This window comes from Pelophylax lessonae, assembly GCF_965119305.1.
Source record: "Pelophylax lessonae genome assembly, chromosome: 3".
Taxonomy (NCBI): domain Eukaryota; kingdom Metazoa; phylum Chordata; class Amphibia; order Anura; family Ranidae; genus Pelophylax; species Pelophylax lessonae.
In genome coordinates this window covers 232,532,945-232,553,008 of record NC_138770.1, presented here as the reverse complement: position 1 = coordinate 232,553,008, position 20,064 = coordinate 232,532,945, and the positions used below count along the sequence as shown (strand labels likewise).

General features: G+C 42.8%; 1 protein-coding gene across 1 annotated transcript in view; it reads right to left on the bottom strand.

Moving 5' to 3' along the window:
- RNF13 (ring finger protein 13) overlaps positions 1–20,064 on the bottom strand; it is a 217,244-nt gene that overhangs the window by 36,003 nt on the left and 161,177 nt on the right. Inside the window, exons 6-7 of the mRNA XM_082249211.1 lie at positions 13,382–13,487; positions 9,448–9,541 (exon numbers count right to left, since the gene is read on the bottom strand). Of these exons, the coding sequence (XP_082105337.1) occupies positions 9,448–9,541; positions 13,382–13,487 (200 nt within the window). The remainder of the gene's footprint in view (positions 1–9,447; positions 9,542–13,381; positions 13,488–20,064) is intronic.

Below are 20,064 nucleotides of genomic sequence, written 5' to 3'. Positions count from 1 at the left end.
TAGGGGATAGATTTATGTCATTTTTATTTATTTTTTATTAGTAATAGCGGCGATCAGCGATTTTTAGCAGGACTGCGACATTGCGAAAGACAGATCAGACACTTTTGAGGGGACCAGTGACAATACTCCAGTAATCAGTGCTAAAAATATGCACTGTTACTGTACTGTCACTGGCAGAAAAGGGGTTAACACCAGGGGCAACTAAAGAATGCTTTGTGTGTGGGGGAGTACTCAATAGATGAACACAGAGACCTGTGTTCCTAAATAGTAAGAACCTAGGATCCCTGTGTTCATCTGTGACAGAACGGCAGTCTGCGCTGCTTACATAGGCAGACCGCTGTTCTGTCTCCATGGGGAGCGATCATGGGTGGCCGGTGGACATTGCGTTCGCCTAACGCGCTGATTGGCTCCCTCTCTGGCCAATCAGTGCACGTGCGCGCCCCCCACTGTCATTTACACAAAGCAACGTACAGGTACATCCTTTTGCATAATAGAGCCAACCTGCCGCAGTTAAACTATGGTGGCTGGTGGGTAAGTGGTTAAACATAACCATAATGCTACACTTCGAGGCACCTCTCTTCTCTTTTAGGCCTCATGTACACCAGATGTTTGAAAACCTCTTCCGAATGCTGAAATTTGACAGCTAGTAAACTAAGTAAAAAAACGTCTGTTTGACCACATTTACGTGCCGCGTTTACTGGTGATTGTGAGAGTTTTTGTTTGGAAGCGTTTTTGCAGATAACAGATTTTACTGATCCCAAATCTCTCACTCTCTCCGGATTTTTCCTATTGCTAATGGTCAGCAATGTTTTCCTATTACAAACGCTTATAAACATTTCTACCGCATTTGCAAGCTGTTAGAAGCATTTGGCGTTACAAATGTCTATAAACTTCCATCCTGAACGCATTTTTCTGCTTTCAAGAAAATGCCTCTAAACGACTATAAACAAAACTCAGTGTAAATGAACAGATAAGATAACAGAGGATGGTTCAGGGGCTGCTGAAAAAAAATGCCCAACTGCTCCTAAACCTCCATTTATCAGCAGCAGTGTACATGAGGCCTTATAATTAGTTCATGAGGCTACCTGTAAATCAAGATGTTGATAAGTCAAAATATATTTTAAAAAGGTTGTTCTGCTCTCAAAGCAAGTTACCGTACTCTCAATCCAAAATTTAACTGTACCTGCAATCCACCTGTTGCAAGTGCTATATTTTGCAGGCTCATGTACTAAATAAATGATAATAAATGCACACTTTTTTTTTTCTACATTTATTTTATTTTTTTCAACCTAGTCTTTAACGTTAAGAGCCGGTCCGCACTAGCGCGACTTGTCAGCCTGACAAGTCGCGCTCCCTCGCGGTCCATTGACCGCTACAGGACCCGTTCTAATAGGAGCGACACAAGTCGCTCCGACTTAGAAAAAGGGTCCTGTACTACTTCGGGGCGACCTCGGAGCGACTTGCATAGACTTCCATTATGTCAAGTCCCTGCAAGTCGCTCTGAAGTCGTGGTGCAATGTAATGCACAAGTAGCCCCCGAAGTAGTAAGGAGCCGTGTCGCCTTAGTGTGAACCGGCTAACAGCCTTCCTAAAGCAACAAATATTTAACATTAACATTGAAACAAATCTCACAATGCATTCATAGATGTGCCATTAAAAAAATAGAGACATTATGTTTAGTGCAGAGTTCCTCATTTGTCAGGCACTAATAGGCCCTGTACGGCCCCTCCTCCACACTACCAGCAAACACAAGCAAAAGAACTTCACATCAAAAATCAATCAAAAATAACATTACACATGGCCAGCGTCATGAGGGATAAATATAGGTTATGGCTTAGGATGAGGCTGTCTTTTGTTACATACTTTCTTTCTGATTCATTACAGATGGTGCAGTCAAATTCTTACAGCATCTAAATATTTACACGTTGGAGAACTGCTCCCCATTGTGGAAAGAAGAGTCTTCCTTTACCGTACAAGGAGACATGGCAGCTGGCTGGCTCCTGCACATAACTGATTTCTTCTCAATATACAGGGGCCTTTGTCAGGCTAATAATTTATAATTATTATATATATATATATATATATATATTATATATATATACACACACACACATAAACCCAGGCCACTTTATTAGGAACACCTTACTAGTACCGAGTTGGATCCCCTTTTGCCTTCAGAACTGCCTTAATGCCTCGTGGCATAGATTCATCAAGGTGTTAGAAACATTCCTCAGAGATTTTGGCCCATATTGATATGATGGCATCACACAGTTACTGCAATTTTCCCGTCTCTACATCCATGATGCGAATCTCCCATTTCACCACATCCCAAAGGTGCTCTATTGGATTGGGATCTGATGACTGTGGAGGCCATTGGAGTACAGTGACCTCATTGTCATGTTCAAGAAACCAGTGGTGAGATGATTTGAGCTTTGTGACATGGTGCATTATCCTGCTGGAAGAAGCCATCAGAAGATGGGTACTCTGTAGTCATAAAGGGATGGACACGGCCAGCAGCCTGAACCGTTGATACAAGGCAGGATGGATCCATGCTTTCATGTTGTTTACATCAAATTTTGACCCTACCATATGGGTGACGCAGCTGAAATCGAGACTCATTAGACCAGGCAACATGTTCCAATCTTCTATTTCTAATTTTGGTGAGCCTGTCCAAATTTTCACTTCAGTTCTCAGTTTCCTGCTCTTAGCTGACAGGAGTGGCACTTAGTGTAGTCTTCTGCTGCTGTAGCCCATCTGCTTCAAGGTTCGATGTGTTGTGCATTCACAGATGTATTCTTCATACCTTGGTTGTAATGAGTGGTTATTTGATTTACTGTTGCCTTTCTATCCTCTAAAACCAGACTGCTCATTCTCCCCTGACCTCTGACATCAGCAAGGCATTTTCGCCCACAAAACTGTCGCTCACTAGATATTTTCTCTTTTTCTGACTATTATCTGTAAACCCTAGAGATGAAAGCGCGTGAAAATCCCAGTAGATCAGGTTTTTAAATACTCAGACCAGCCCGTCTGGCACCAACAACCATGCCACGTTCAAAATCACTTAAATCCCCTTTCTTCTGCATTCTGATGGTCGGTTTGAACTTCAGCAAGTTGTCTTCACCACATCTAGATGCCTAAATGCATTGAGTTGCTGCCATGTGATTGGCTGATCAGCAATTTGTGTTACCAAGCACACACACAGTAGATATATATATATATATATATTTTTTTTTTTTTTTATTACAAACAATCCCCTGCGCATAAGTGTGATGGCCCAAGTAGGAAAACGTAACTCTGTTGTTAAAAATGGATAATTCTTTTAAAGCCTTGCTGCCCCGGACTGGGGTTGTCCTCACAACACTGTGAAAATAGATATAAACAGAGGGCACACTGGCCTAGTGCATTATCCAACAACAATGTTTAATAGGGGTAAAATGTAATAAATAGCTACTCACAAACATGGGTAGTAAAAGCGCTCATTAGGCAACTCCAGAGTGTGACTACACTCTCCCAGACTAACTAATAGCTCAAACTTAGGGGGCACCTCACCAGGGTCCCTGCTGGCTGACAGGTTTAGAAGGTATGTCCTTCATCAGAGCCTGAAAATTGTTGTTGGATAATGCCCTCTGTTTATATACAGTGCATCCGAAAAGTATTCACAGCTCTTCACTTTTTTTACATTTTGTTATGTTACAGCCTTATTCCAAAATTAATTAAATTCATGCATTTCCTCAAAATTCTACAAACAATACCCCATAAAGACAACATGAAAGAAGTTGGTTTGAAATCTTTGCAAATGTATTAAAAATAAAAAATTCCATGTACATAGGTATTCACAGTCTTTGCCATGACACTCAAAATTGAGCTCAGGTGCATCCTGTTTCAACTTATCATCCTTATTTTTCTACAACATGATTGAAGTCCCCCTGTGGTAAATTCAGTTGTTTGGACATGATTTGGAAAGGAACACACTTGTCTATATAAAGTCTCACAGCTAACCGTGCATGTCAGAGCACAAAGCAAGCCATGAAGTCCAAGAAATTGTCTGTAGACCTCCAAGACAGGATTTTATTGAGGAACAGATCTGGGGAAGGGTACAGAAAAATGTCTGCAGCATCCAAGATCCAGATGAGCACAGCAGCCTCCACCTTCCATAAATTGTAGAAGTTTGGAACCACTAGGACTCTTCCTAGAGCAGGTTGCCTGAGCGATCAAGGGAGCAATGCCTTTGTCAGAGAGGTGACCAAGAATCCGATGGTCACTCTGACAGAGCTCCAGCGTTTCTCTGTGGAGAGAGGAGAACCTTCCAGAAGAATAACTATCTCTGCAGCACTCCACCAATAAGGTATAGTAGAGTGGCCAGAAAGAAGCCACTTCTCAGTAAAAGGCACATGCCAGGCCGCCCGGAGTTTGCCAAAAGGCACCTGAAGGACTCTCAAACCATGACAAACAAAACTCTCTGGTCTGATGAAACAACAATTGAATTCTTTGGCCTAAATGACATATCTAGAGGAAACCAGGCACCACTCATCACCTGGCCAATACCAGCCCTACCGTTAAGCATGGTGGCAGCAGCATCATGCTGTAGGGATGTTTTTCAGTGGCAGGGAGACTAGTCAGGATCGAGGGAAAAATTAATGCAGCAATGTACAGAGACATCCTTGATGAAAACCTGCTCCAGAGCGCTCTGAAACTGGTACGAAGGTTCGTCTTCCAACAACACAAAGACCCTAAGCACACAGCAAAGATAACAAAGGAGTGGCTACGGGACAACTGAGTTGTGACTTGAACCAGATTGAACATCTCTGTTGAGATCTGAAAATGGCTGTGCACTGACGCTCCTCATCCAACCTGATGGAGCATGAAGCTGTAATTGGTGCCAAAGGTCCTTCAACAAAGTATTGAGCAAAGGCTGTGAATTAGGGTTGCCACCTAATCCCTTTAAACCAGGACACACATTACACAGGTTCTATGGCTAATTAAGGTGGTAATTAAACTCACTTAGTGAATATGTGCATTATATTAGCCTCAGAACCTGTGTAATTATTATGTGTCCTGGTTTAAAGGGAAGAGGTGGCAACCCTACTGTAAATACTTTGACATGTGATTATTTTTCATATTTTATTTTTAATAAATTTGCAAAGATTTCAAACATACTTCTTTCACGTTGTCATTATGGGGTATTGTTTGTAGAATTTTGAGGAAAATTAATTAATTGAATCCATCTTGGAATAAAGCTATAAAATAAAAAAATGTGGAAAAAGTGAAGCGCTGTGAATGCTTTCTGGATGCACTGTGTGTATATATATATATATTTTTATATATAGAGAGAGAGAGAGAGAGAGAGAGACATGCACACAGACAGTTAAAAAGTGTTTTTTGCTAGAAAACCTAAAAATAAGGCCCCATGAACACATGGCGTTTTTGCAGCTGCTGTTAGGAGTGTGAGATGTTTTTTTTTTGTTGCAGCTTATAAAACGCCCCTCTGTGTTATTCTATAGCCTCGTGCACACACAGGCTTTTAGGAGCGCCAAGTGGCGTAGGCGTTTTTAAGCTGCAAACAAAAACCCAGGGCCAGTGTGTTCAGGAGCAGCAGCGTTAAGCTGTAAAAACACCTGACGCGGCTTAACGCTGCATATCGGCTTTTAGCAGCGTCAGGCGTTCTTTAAAATGTGAAAAATGGTATTTGTGATTGGTCACAAATAGAAGAGGGTTGTGTTTATTTAAAAACGCTGCTAAGCGCCGACGCGCCTAAACGTGCATTGACACCAATGCGAAATGCTGCTAAAGGTGCGTTTTTGACGTTGATTTTTCCTGCCGTCAGAAATAGCTTTGCAGCTCATTTTTTATGACGCCCCGTGTACATGGGGCCTAATACTGACATGACAGACCCTATTCTAAAAAGCAGCAGTAAGCTGAAATGTCTGAGTGGAAGACGTGCAATAGAGATGCAATATCAGATTCACCTGAATGTGAAAACAGACAAAAACCAGTAAGCTGTGAGAGGTTGGCAGTCTTATGAGTTTCTAGACAGAAGGGTCAGAAACACGTAGACAATGTTAATCAATAGCAGTTATATTTAACAAGCTTACGAGAAGAATTCTTAATGCAACAACAAAAATCCTGATGCTATATAAGAGGTTGGCACTGCAGGCCTCTTGTATCCTGTTTTGCAGTGTCAAGTACTCTGAGAACATGAATGAGACACTTAACAGATTATTGCAGAATCTCCCTGCCTTCATAAAAAGCAAAGCTTAAAAGCTCACAGACCAAGCAGCAGCTCAAGTTCATGTTAAACTGGGCCTTAAACAGATTACAGCAAATTTTACTCAATAGAAAAAAACACAAGTTGCATACATAAAAGTAAACATTTAAAGCGCACCTTTTATAAAAAAAAAAAAAACTGTGTAGATGAAGAGAAAATGGCAGGTAGATACTGTACTTGTTTTATCCAATGATAAAGGTTTTACTGTATCTTAGAAAGGCCATTTTAAAGTACATCTAATACCATTTTTCTAGATAGAGTAGGGAAGAGTTAAAACCAATTTTTCATTAGAGAGATGTCCTTTTACTTCCTGTCCTGTACACTCAAGAGGATATCTTTCCAATAAGATAGGCATAATATGTTCAACAAATCAAGTAAAATACTTTCTGGTATGGAGGAGCATCTGGTAACACTGGTGCATGGTGACTGGTCTAGCAATGTCACAAGGGGACGAGGAGAGTCAACAACCCTGTGTGAGCTCTGATTGGAGTGACTCAGTGCTTATTTAGGACTAGGGTTGCCACCTCATCCCTTTAAACCAGGACACATATTATGAGAACCTGTGTAATTAATGTGTGTCCTGGTTTAAAAGGGAAGAGGTGGCAACCCTCTTTAGGACTGACCTCTCCCTTGATGCGTGATTCGAGTGGGGAGGGAGTAGAGGGAGGAAATAAAGTGGACCTATTGCTTTATCCTTCATGCACAAAAGTATAGTTTTGTTTTTAGTCCTGTGGATTTTTGTGATGTTTCACCTGTTACTATTGTCACAATAATAGCTTAAGAGCCCATTCACACTAGCGCGACTTGTGAGGCAACTTGTGTTGCCCCAGGTAGCTTGACATAACAAAAGCAATGTTAATCAATCAGTGCCGTCTTAGTTGCTCCAACTTCAGAAAAGGGTCCTGTACTACTTTGAGGCGACCTGTGATCCGACTGTCCCATATACTTCAATGGGAGTTGCCTCCGTATCTTAATTGACACGACTTGTTATCAGACTTTCCAGGAAGAAGAAAGAGATTAGCCAGGCATTCCCCACAGACAAAGTCGCCTGTCTCTTCAAAGTAGTGCACAAGTCTCTTCACAAGTCTCTTCACAAGTCTCTTCACAAGTCTCTTCACAAGTCTCTTCACAAGTCTCTTCACAAGTCTCTTCACAAGTCTCTTCACAAGTCTCTTCACAAGTCTCTTCACAAGTCTCTAAACAAGTCTCGGGGCGACTTTCTGGTAGTGGTAGTGTGAACCAGCTCTAACAGGAGGAAGACGCATCACATTTTCCTGTGCACAGAAACGCATCACACGATGAAGTTTCCATGCCACTGCAGTTTTAGAAAAGAGTCAGGGACCATTTCCCACAGGTAAAGTAGCCCATTCATATGATTAGGCTGCTGTGTCCGCACAAATGCAGCTGAAAGGGAACTCTATTAGGCTGGCCATACACTATACAATTTTCTTGTTCAACTTTCCTTTAGATTTATCAAAACCATGTAATATAGGGTCAAACCTTAACACTTTCAATTTGTATGCAATCAGGCAGGCCCTTGCACTACATAGTTTAAGGTAAATATAAAGGGAATTGAATAAGAAAATTGTATAGTGTGTGGCCAGCCTTAGCCACTTGACACCCAGCAGGTTTGCCCCCCCCCCACCCCCCCCTTCCTGACCAGGCCATTTTTTGCGATACGGCACTGCGTTACTTTAACTGACAATTGCGTGGTCATGTGACCCTGTACCCAAATAAAATGTATGTCTTTTTTTCCCCACAAATAGAGCTTTCTTTTGGTGGTATTTGACCACCTCTGCAGTTTTTTTTTTTTGCGCTATAAACAAGGAACAACCGACAATTTACATTAAAAAAATAGTTTTTACTTTCTGCGCTAAAACACAGCTAAAATTGAAAACCTGACACTTTTTAGGGTACCAGTGATATTACAGTGATTAGTGCTACAAATATGCAATGTCACTGTACTAATGACACTTTCAGGGAAGGGGTTAACATCATGGACAATCAAAGGGTTAACTGTGTGCCTAGCTAATGTTTCAATGTAGTGGGGGAGGTGCTTTTACTACTGGAAGGCATGGAACTGTGTTTCTGCTTTAGGCCCCTTTCACACTTGTGCGACTTGTCATGGGATTTGGAACTGCAAAGTCGCGTGACAAGTCGTTCTCCATGATTTCCAATGAGTCCCATTCATATCTGTGCGACTTGAAGTCGCACTGACTTCAAAGTAGTCCCTGCACTACTATTGGCATGATTTTGATGCGTTTTGAGTAAAAGACATTATAAGCCCAGTCAAACTCGCATCAAAGTAGCGGCAAAATCGCAGTAAAATCGCGCGACTTTGAAGTCGCACAAGTGTGAAAGGGGCCTTACAGAAACACCGGATCCATGCCTTCTGTACTGACAGAACAGCAATCTGTCTTATTTACATAGGCAGACTGCCTTTCTGTCAGTGCACCGAACAATCAGCAGGAACACAGCGAGAGCGAGATGGCGGTGCGTACTTGCGCCCGATACCCGAAAGTGCAGGATCACGTAGATATGTGATCCTTCGCAGTAAATCTGCTATGGGGCAGTCTGCAAGTGCTTACTGTGAACCTAGACTTAGAGGTAATGGACTCCATTCATCCATCACTACAAATGACACTAAACTCTTGTCTAACCTAACCTCCTTACAGCTGCCATGGCGACAAGATGATCTGCAGCAGCACTCATATGGAAGTTGAGACTACAAATAGCAATTTAAAGTACCTGAGAAAAGGCAGGTTTATCTAGCTTAACCTCCTCTGCTCGACTGCAAAATGTTAGGTGAAAGTTAATTTGTCTATTAGGAGTACAATATCTGTGCACTGCAAATTCATTGTGACCAATTCCCTTAAAGCTCTTTTGCAAGAAGGTTTCTTAGTCCAGTAACAGTGTATTTGGTTCCTAAATGAGGCATTATACAGTTGTAACAGGTATCCTAGGAACACTGTGAGCACTGCCCCATGATAAGGAAATACTGGGGATATGTTCACAGACTATGCACTCCACATTCATTTATAGCGCATGCCTGCCATACAGAGTTTCTCATGGTTAATCCATCTAAAAACTAACCATTAAAACTAAACATGTAAAGAAAGCTTTTTTTTTTTAGCACATTTCTATAAAAAAGATGTATCTGATCATTGTGTCAAATCTCTTACCTTTCTTAAATTTATGAATGGGAAGTTTTTTCAGCTGATCCTTGCCCAGTCTGTTTCTTCGTGCTCTATGCCGATCCTGCACAAACTTGGTGATCTGTATTTGGACATTGGAATATAATACAAAACAATGTGAAGGTTTCATGTAAATAAATCACCTCTAATGTTGGGTGTCCTATGTTTGTAAATATTATATTAGCCGCTTGCCGACTGTATCCACTTACATGTACGTCGGTAAGGCGGCTCTGCTGGGAAGGATCAAGTACCTAGTAGAAAATCCTGCACTTCCAGGTCTGGGCCGCGCATGCGCACCGCTGGCGCCCCCGCTCCGGCTGTAATTATGCACAGCAGTAGCTGATCTGCTGGTACCGCGGACTCGATGTCCACCGGCACCCGCTGATCGTTAGGCAGAGAGCCAGAACGGCAATATGCCTATGTACACAAGGTAGATCGCCCTTCTGTCAGTAGGGGAAGCATGGATCCTGTGTTTAATGCCTTCCCTTAGTAAATGCACCTCCCAAACAGTACATAAACACTGGGTAGCCATACAGTTAACCATTCAATCCCCCCTGATGTTAACTCCTTCCCAGCCAGTGTCATTAGTACAGAGACAGTGAATATCTTTAGCATGGATCACTGTATTAGTGTCACTGGTCCCCAAAAAGTGTCAGTGTCTGATTTGTAAGCTGCAATATTGCAGTCCCGCTATAAGTCGCTGATCACCGCCATTACTTGTAAAAAATAAAGAAATAAATAAAAATTATATAAATATATCCTATAGTTTGTAGGCGCTATAACCTTTGCGCAAACCAATCAATATAAGCTTATTGGGATTTTTTTTTACCAAAAATATGTAGCAGAATACATATTGGCTTAAACTGATGAAGGAATTCGATTTTTTACATTTTTTTATTGGATATGTTTTATAGTAGAAAGAAAAAAAAATATATCTATTTATTTTTCAAAATTGTTGGTCTTTTTTTTTTTTTGTTAATAGCGCAAAAAAAATAAAAACCACAGAGGTGATCAAACACCACCAAAAGAATGCTCCATTTGTGGAAAAAAAATGTACAAATTTCATTTGGGTACAGCTTCGCACGACCTTTCAATTGTCAGGTAAAGTAACGCAGTGCCATATAGCAAAAAATAGCCTGGTCATAACTGGGTAAATCTACTGGAGGTCAAGTGGTTAAGTAAAACTGTTTTTGTTCTGTTTTTTATATTTTAGAATGGTGTTCCTTAAAACATAGTGCCCATTCACACTTGTGGGACTTCCATTGCGATTTCCATTGTGACTTTATCGTGCAACTGGTACGTTATTGGTTTTAAGGGTAACCCCATGCCAAAATTAAAAGGGAAAAAAAAAAAAAAAACGGTGTGGGGGCCCCACAAAATCCATACCAGACCCTTATCCGAGCATTCAACATGGCAGATCAGGAAAGGGGGGAGGATGCGAGTGGGGGACAAAGGCCTCTTCATTGTGGGGTTCTGCAGAAAGGGGGCCTTATCAGAATCTGGATGCCCCTTTTACAAGGGGGGCCCCCAGATAACGTCCCCCCATGTGAATGAGTATAGGGTAATAAAAACACAACACACATTTTTGACAAGTCCTTTTCTTAAAAAAAAAAAAAAAAAGAAACAAAGTCCTATGGTGTAGATCCTTCATCAATCCAGACGCTCGCCACCAACGCTGACCCTAAAAAAAACCCCCTCTGGTCCCAATGAAGGTTCCCACGGACTAACTGCTCTTAAATAACTAAGGAGCAGGGCCACCAGATGGCCCGCCCTTTAGTTATTTAGGAGCTGTCGGTGGCCGTGGGCGCCGTGATTGACGATGGATCTACACTGCGGGACATTTTTTGTTATTGTTTTGAATAAAGGACTTGTCAAAAACTGCCTCATTCACATGGGGGTGGGGGGCCGGGATCTGATTGCCCCTTGTTAAAAGGGGCCTCCAGATTCTGGTAGCACCCCCCGCAGACACCCACAACCCCCGGCCAGGGTTGTGGGGAAGAAGCCCTTGTCCATATCAACATGAGGACAAGGTGCTTTGGGGGGACAGAGCCCCCCTCCCCATGTTGAGGGCATGTGACCTGGTATGGTTCAAGAGGGGGAGGGCCCGCCACTTGCTCATCCCTCCCCCTTTCCTGACCTGCCGGGCTGCATTCCTGGATAAGGGCCTGGTATGGATTTGGGGTGGCGTTTTTTTTTTTTTTTGGCGTGGGGGGGCTGCTCTTTTTTTCCTTTATTTTTTATTGCCGGCATTTTTTTCCCACAAAAATCGCATGTATATCGTGCAGATGCAACTTTCATGTGATTTTTGAGGGTTTGCATTGAAGTCTATGGCCCTCAAGTCCTTTGAAAGTTTAACCAAAGTAGTGCAGGAACTACTTTAAAGTCGCTGCAACTTTAAATTGCACAGATATGGATGGTACTCTTTGGGAAACATGGGGTGTGACTTGTCATGCAACATTAGGGTCCAAAGTCGCATGACAAGTTGCACAAGTGTGAATGGGGCCTTACTAAGCAACTACACTAGGCAGGCAACTCTTTTTTGAATAAGAGACATACAGTAAGGTTGATTTACTAAAGGCAAATATACTGTGCACCGCAAGTGCAGTTGCTCTAGATCTGAAAGGAAGCTCTGAAATGAGTGAAAGTTCTGCTGATTTCTATCATCCAATCATGTACAAGAAAAAATGCTGTTTTTTTTATTTTCCTTGCATGTTCCCCTCAGATCTAGATAAACTGCACTTGCAGTGCACATACTATTTCATTTATCTTAGCGCTGCACGATTGTTTTGTAATAACATACACTTACCTGCCTGCATGCAGCCTTCTTTTGAATGTACACTGAGCATATACAACCCAGGGTGCATTCCAAGTACACTCCAGGTGTGCTAAACGACTAATTCCTGTGTGCATACATGGGATTAGATCATCCTCCTCCAGCCAATCAAGAGGTCAAAAACCAGGGGCACCCAGAAAGAGGATGACAACAAACCAGAAAGGGAAGTACACGGGATGTATTTCCACTTTAAGCATACAAAACCCCATTATCACACCATGGGCTCCACATCTTGGCCTGCAATTTTTGAATGGGATGTAAAAAGCAGGCCTTTGTGAAAAGTAACTTTGCAGTGTCCAGAAGAGAGGGGACATTACTAACCAATGTCTGCTTTAACTAGGCCCATTAGAACTCCATTTATAGTCATCAATATGGTAAGATGCTTTCACACTAAAATAGCCTCTGCCACATTGATAAAGCACTGTTGTGTGTTTTGCAAGAGTGCTTTGCTTGCTTTGGGACTCTGAAACCCAATTTGTTCTCATGTAAATGAGAACTGAAAATGGGGGAAAACAAATGGGTCAGGAGAGGAAAATGTGATGTGACCTGTTCAAGATCACATGAGCACTCTTCTCTTGTAAATAAAGCTCAACACTGCAGTCTGCATTTTTATCACAAAATGTATAATACAGTGCAATGTGGGACATTTCTAGAGATGTCCTTTGGTTGGGAAAATTTATTAAAAATAGACCTCTTAAACAAAAATGCACTAGGGTGCCTCTGCTTAAGCTGCATACACGGATGATAGTTACTTTCCCCAATGAACTGTAGTCCAAAAATTCACTTTAATGTGTTAAGCTCTGATATTTTCTTTTTTAAGCAGAAATTGTAACAGCAGGATTGCTGCAGAGAACCAAGTGGGGGTTTCCTAATTTAACTCAGCAGACAGCACTGAGAGGATCGCTATCTGCAACAGAATCCTTGAGGATAAGGAGACAGTGCCAGGATTGAGATGAAGTGACTCCAGCTGCATTGCAACTCCAATGAGTAGGACAAGCAGAAGCTCATTCTCCTGTGCACGCTGTAACCCAAAGCTGAATACACAATGCAAAAGGTTATCCTTATTAACAAACAGCAACTAATACCTACCATAAAAATGACAATGAGCACTAGACAAATCCCGACTATGATTAGGAATGGTATTAAGTAGTATTCCAGTGGCATGGCAGCTTCAGGAACTAACAAAAGATGGGCTCTGCACAAAACAAAGGCAAACAAAATTAATTTACAGTCCACAGAGAACAAATCAGAAAAGCAAAAATGCAGCTCTCTTGTAAAATATCTGTTCAATTGCTAGGTAAACAGCTGTTAAAATGGTAGCAGAAAAAAAACGTAAAATCCTTTTCTCTGAAGTTCATTGACAGATGCAGCTCAATAGTCTTCTTAACCATTGGGTTATGCTGCCCCCTACAGGAGTAGGACACAAGGCACAAAAAACTTTACCACCCCTTTGGGGCAGTCCTTGAAGGCATACACCCACTAACTCTGCTACAGGATTCAGTTTTGTTGCAAGCAGTTTCAGAAGTACAAAAATCCAACCCACTCAGAAATAGGAGGGGCAGGTGTGTGCTGCGTCTTGTCAATGAACTTCAGAGAAAAGGATTTTACGGTAAGTTGAAAATCCAGTTTTCTCTATCGTTCATTGACAGACGCAGCTCCATATTCTTCTTAACCATTGGGATGTCCCAAAGCAGTATTTGCATGAGGGGTGGGAAAACGAAGCAGAGAAAGAACGTAATTCCCCAAAGGCTAAACTAAGCCAACTAGGTAACATGGAGCTCAACCAGGAATAACTGGAGCTCACCTAAAAACAAAATACACCCTGAAAGAGAAAAAAAATGCTCTTTTAAACAGCAGCCTGCAAAAACTTGCAGCCAAAAGAAGCATCTGAGGATGCCAACACATCTATTTGGTAGAATTTAGTGAACGTGTGCACAGACCAAGTTGCCGCCTTGCAAACTTGTATTACTGACGCCTGATGGCGAAAAGCCCAAGAGGCACTCAGCACCCTAGCAGAATGCACCTTCACAGGGAAATGAGGAACCTGACCCTTCAGTGAATAAGCCTGAACAACCGCCTGCCTGATCCATATGGATATGGTCGCAGCAGATGCAGCCAATCCTTTATGAGGTTCCTCGGTAAGGACAAAAAGAGCACCTGATTTTCCGAAAAACTCAGTGGCCGCCAGGTAAACCCTGATCACCCGAACCACATGCAAAGAATGCAAGGCAATTTCCTTGGGATAACTGGGTTTGGGACAAAGTGAAGGCAGCACAATAATGTCTTCATTCAAATGAACATCAGAAACCACCAAAGTAAAACTGGATTTTTGTAAGAACTTACCTTAAAATCCTTTTCTCTGAAGTTCGACAGATGCAGCTCTGCTTAATCGTAGACTATAGGGTTATGCTCCTTCCACTAGGCAGAAAAAAGGCTTGTCCACGCGAATAGGGGCTGTCCCAGACGGCATAACCCCTCAATCTCTGCTATACTCAAACAGTTGTGTTGCAAGCAGTGACAGAAAAATAACTCAAAAGTAGAGGGGCAGGTGCTGCGTCTGTCGAACTTTAGAGAAAAGGATTTTACGGTAAGTTCTTACAAAAATCCAGTTTTCGCTATCATTCATCGACAGACGCAGCTCTGCTTAATCATAGCCTTTAGGAATGTCCCAAAGCAGTTAAAAACATGAGGGGTGGGAACAAGACCAGAACAAAAAACCTGAATGCCCCAATGGCCAAAAACGTTGCCAACCAAGGAAAACAGAGCTCAACCAAAAACAACAGGAGCTCCCCGGAACAAAGAACCCTCAAAGAGAAACCAAAAAAGGGTGTTCTCTCGTAAACTGCAGCCTGCAAAACCTTGCGGCCAAAAAAAATAGTATTTTATAAAGGTATGCACAGAAGACCAAGTTGCCGCCTTGCAGCACCGACACCTGCTGGCTAAAGAGAGAAATAAGACTTCCGCGCCACGGACTATATGGATGAGTGAACACTCAGTGTATAAATAAAATGTGTAAAAAATATATATGAGAAATATATCTAAAAATAGGCTGCAGCCTCCCTGAATGATAGTCCGGAGACTATGCAATGGATGTAAGGAAAAGTAGGGATGGTGGCGCTGCCTGTATTAAATTAGATATAAATTGTGGTAAAATCTCCAGTGTTTAAAAATGTAAAGTGCCTACGTGCTAGCATTGATATGTGCAATAATATAATATAAATTCGCCAGTACAAAAATACAATCCTAAACATCAAATTGGTGCAAATACGCAAGTGCAACATATTAAAGTGCCTCCAAGAATGTTGAAAGTGACTGGTGCAAGAAATTATATGTGATAGATAACATACATAGACGGTAGGCTACCAATTAATATGACCAATAATAACAATATTCATGCAATCTTAAAGTGCTTTAAAGAAAGTGCTGTGTTGTGTAAGAAGCCCCAATATTACCACATTCACTGGTAAAGGGGTAGTGTAAAGTGCCAGCAGAAAACAGTCCAAAATCTGTACAGCTTACAAAGTCCAGTAAAGGATCTAGTAAAAAAGTCTATATGTCACATGCAGTGACCACAGGCAAACATAAATTGAGGTAGGTGACAACACTCAGGTGACTGATAGATGAGGAGTAACCCCATGGTGGGTGGTAAGGTGCTAGGATATCCCTCCAGTGGAAAGGCACACTTACCAGAGACACCCACCCCACACAGGGGTATAAAGCGGGTGTTTAAATGGGTCCAGCAGCCCAGCAATATCCTCCTATGCCTGGATGGGGGCGTGTGCCGGAAGCCTGGCTGGTCCTAGTGTGGATATCCCCTGGTTTGGTTCCCTGTGTGCTTTCCTGATCTGGGTATGCTCCGAGGTATCCCCCGATTCCACTCCCGATATTATGCCAGAGAGTAAATGAGGGACATAGTGTAATGCCGTAAGGTAATTTATTTTGCATATAATATACAGAGGTACTCACATTTGAGCAGGTAAAATCGAGCGTGGATGTGTATCAGATGTGTACCGTTCCAAATGATCACAATATCATCTATGTAGCGTTTGTAAAAAACTAATTCTGGAATATGTCGACCATAGACGGAAATTTCTTCTAGCATATCCATAAGCAAATTGGCAACACTCGGTGCATATTTGGCTCCCATGGCCAAGCCTTTTGTTTGTAGGTAATACTCTCTGTTATGCCAAAAGAAATTATGTGACATTGCCAATTCAAGTCCTTCCATAATGTACTCTATTTGGATTTGCTTTAATTTGCTGTGTTGTTGCAATTCCTTTTTTACTGCCCTTAGGCCATCTGGTTGGGAAATGCTCGTATATAACGAGTTTGCGTCTATGGTGGCTAAGAAGCATTGGTCTGTGATGGGAATTGATTTGAGATCCCTAATAAGTTATAAGTTATATATATATTCGGCCCTGCTCCAGCCCTTTAGTCTATTATCAAAGTCGGATGGAGGTCTTTTATATTTATTTAAGCAGGCGCCATCTTCCCGTAGTCCGTATGATCGGACCGCGCATCGGAATTACAAAGCGTCAATTGGTTGCCTGGTTACCGCATGCATATTTAAGGAAGCTTACCGGACGTGACTTGACGCTGCTGATGACGTACTAGCTACGAAACGCGTACAGCGCGTCGAGTCATTTCCGGTTTACCCGTATGGTATCGAGGCTTGGATCGCAAGCGCTCTGATACACATCCACGCTCGATTTTACCTGCTCAAATGTGAGTACCTCTGTATATTATATGCAAAATAAATTACCTTACGGCATTACACTATGTTCCTCATTTACTCTCTGGCATAATATCGGGAGTGGAATCGGGGGATACCTCGGAGCATACCCAGATCAGGAAAGCACACAGGGAACCAAACCAGGGGATATCCACACTAGGACCAGCCAGGCTTCCGGCACACGCCCCCATCCAGGCATAGGAGGATATTGCTGGGCTGCTGGACCCATTTAAACACCCGCTTTATACCCCTGCGTGGGGTGGGTGTCTCTGGTAAGTGTGCCTTTCCACTGGAGGGATATCCTAGCACCTTACCACCCACCACGGGGTTACTCCTCATCTATCAGTCACCAGAGTGTTGTCACCTACCTCAATTTATGTTTGCCTGTGGTCATTGCATGTGACATATAGACTTTTTTACTAGATCCTTTACTGGACTTTGTAAGCTGTTCAGATTTTGGACTGTTTTCTGCTGGCACTTTACACTACCCCTTTACCAGTGAATGTGGTAATATTGGGGCTTCTTACACAATACAGCACTTTCTTTAAAGCACTTTAAGATTGCATGAATATTGTTATTATTGGTCATATTAATTGGTAGCCTACCGTCTATGTATGTTATCTATCACATATAATTTCTTGCACCAGTCACTTTCAACATTCTTGGAGGCACTTTAATATGTTGCACTTGCGTATTTGCACCAATTTGATGTTTAGGATTGTATTTTTGTACTGGTGAATTTATATTATATTATTGCACATATAAATGCTAGCACGTAGGCACTTTACATTTTTAACCACTGGAGATTTTACCACAATTTATATCTAATTTAATACAGGCAGCGCCACCATCCCTCCTTTTCCTTACACCTGATGGCTAAAAGCCCAAGAGGGGCTTGCAGGGTTCTGACCGTGATCGACAGATCGCCCAACAGGGCTGAATGAGAGTCCGCTCTCAAAAGGTGATCGTCCAGATACCCCAGTACCACAATCCCCCATTGGTGCAGCAATGCCAACACCGGGGCCAGTACCTTGGTAAAAACCCTGGGGGCGGAGGCGAGACTAAAGGGTAATGCCACAAATTGATAATGCTCCTCTGCGACCGCAAAGTGAAGAAACTGCTGGTGCCCAGCGTAAATATACGTCCTTGATATCTATGGAGGCCAAGAAGTCTCCCTAGTGTAGAGAGTCGGACGCCACTACCGTGCGCATGGATTCCATCCGAAACTTCTGTACCCGCACAAAGCAGTTCAGAGCCTTTAGATCCAGGGTTGGACGCACCTTGCTCTCTTTTCTGGGCACAGTAAACAGGTTTGAATAAAACCCTTGAAAGCGTTCCTGAAATGGAACCAGCACAATCACCCCTTGCTACAGCAGAACTTGTACCGCCTCTCCTAGATCCCTTAATCGGTCTGGAGATAGGCTTAGATAGGATAGGAAGAACCTGTCCGACGCTCGAGACCGGAATGCTATCTTGTAACCTGAACGGATCAGTTTGTGAACCCATTTGTCCTGAATCAAGGAAGTCCATGGTTCCGTAAAGAAGCAAAGACGCCCCCCACCGCAGAATGCAGAACCGGACTGGCCAGTCTTTGATTTACCTGACCATGGCTTCTTGGAACCCCCCCCCCCCCCCAGAGGACCTGAACAGCTTTCCTTTTCTAGCGACCCGGAGGTACGAAAAAGCCGCCTGTGAGCAGCGAAGGAAGGCCCTCGTCTATGAAGTGGCACATTGCCCTTAGAGGATTGAGGAAGAGCACTCTTCCCATCCATAAGACCTTTGATCAGTTCATCCAGAGAGGATCCAAACAACCTCTCTCCCATAAAGGGAAGATCAGTCAAGGCCTTCTTGAAAGTCTGGTCCGCAGATCAGCTTTTTAACCACACCATGCGTCTAATGGCAATCCCCACTGAAGACACCAGATTCTAAGTTCCCTTTAAGTAACTTCAAGCATTCAATGACTGTCTGAGACACCAGAATGTTCACAAAGATTGGTTTTAATATGGAACCCGCCAACACGTGTAGATAGTGGGACAGAGACTCAACCTGTCTGCAAAGGACGGAGATTCCTCCACCAGAAACACAGTAGACTTATTCAATCTGGAAACTGGGTGATCCACCTTAGGTGGCACGGTCCATCGAGTGGAAACCACCTCCGCAAAGGGTAATGGCGTTTAATGTGCTTGGGCATGTGCTTGATGCCCTGCCATTGTTCATTAACAATATTGTCAAAAAGCTCTGGACAAGGAAACACCTTTTCTAACTTCTGGGCTTGGCGGGAGCCAAAAGACACCTGCGTACCTGATGCTGTAGATTTATCTGCCATTTTTAAAGTTTCTCGCACGGAAATTATGAGTGTTTCCACCAATGGGTGTTCCCGCGCGGCAGCTGAAGAGGTTAGGTCCTCTTCGCCATCAGAATGCGAGGAAACCGAGCCATTCGGATGGGGAGAGTCTGTGGCGGCCATATCTGACTCAGAATCTGAGGATACCACCGATAGAGGTGAAGGCAGTGGACGTTTGCGGCTATCAATGCGTTTGAACACAAAGTCTACCCTTGACACCAGGCTTTCCAAGACTGCTGTAAAAGCAGACAGAGACTACGACCCAGAGGGTCCCGCAGCCGCACTGAGGGGGTCTGTAGGTGAAACATTGACCTGGGACTGGGAATTTTTCACCAATTTAAAAAAAATGCAGTATCACTTTGAAAAGATCGCAAAATCACGATCCCACCGCCGCACTAGCGGTATCACAAATCTCAATCCAGCACAATCGGATAACAGAGTAAGGAAAACCTACAGGGGACCCCAAAAACATTACCCAACCCCTCATGAGGCTTGCTGGAACGTTTTGTGAAACAGAAAGTAAAAACGATCTGACACAGGAAATAGAAGAAAATGCCTGGGTCATTGCTAGATCAAACTTGTTATGCCTGCTGCCTGTCTAGCGATCTGGACTACATGAAAATGGCCACCCCATGCATTCCTACGAGGAACTAACAGAAAATGGCTGACCAAACATTGTCAATGGATAACAATGAC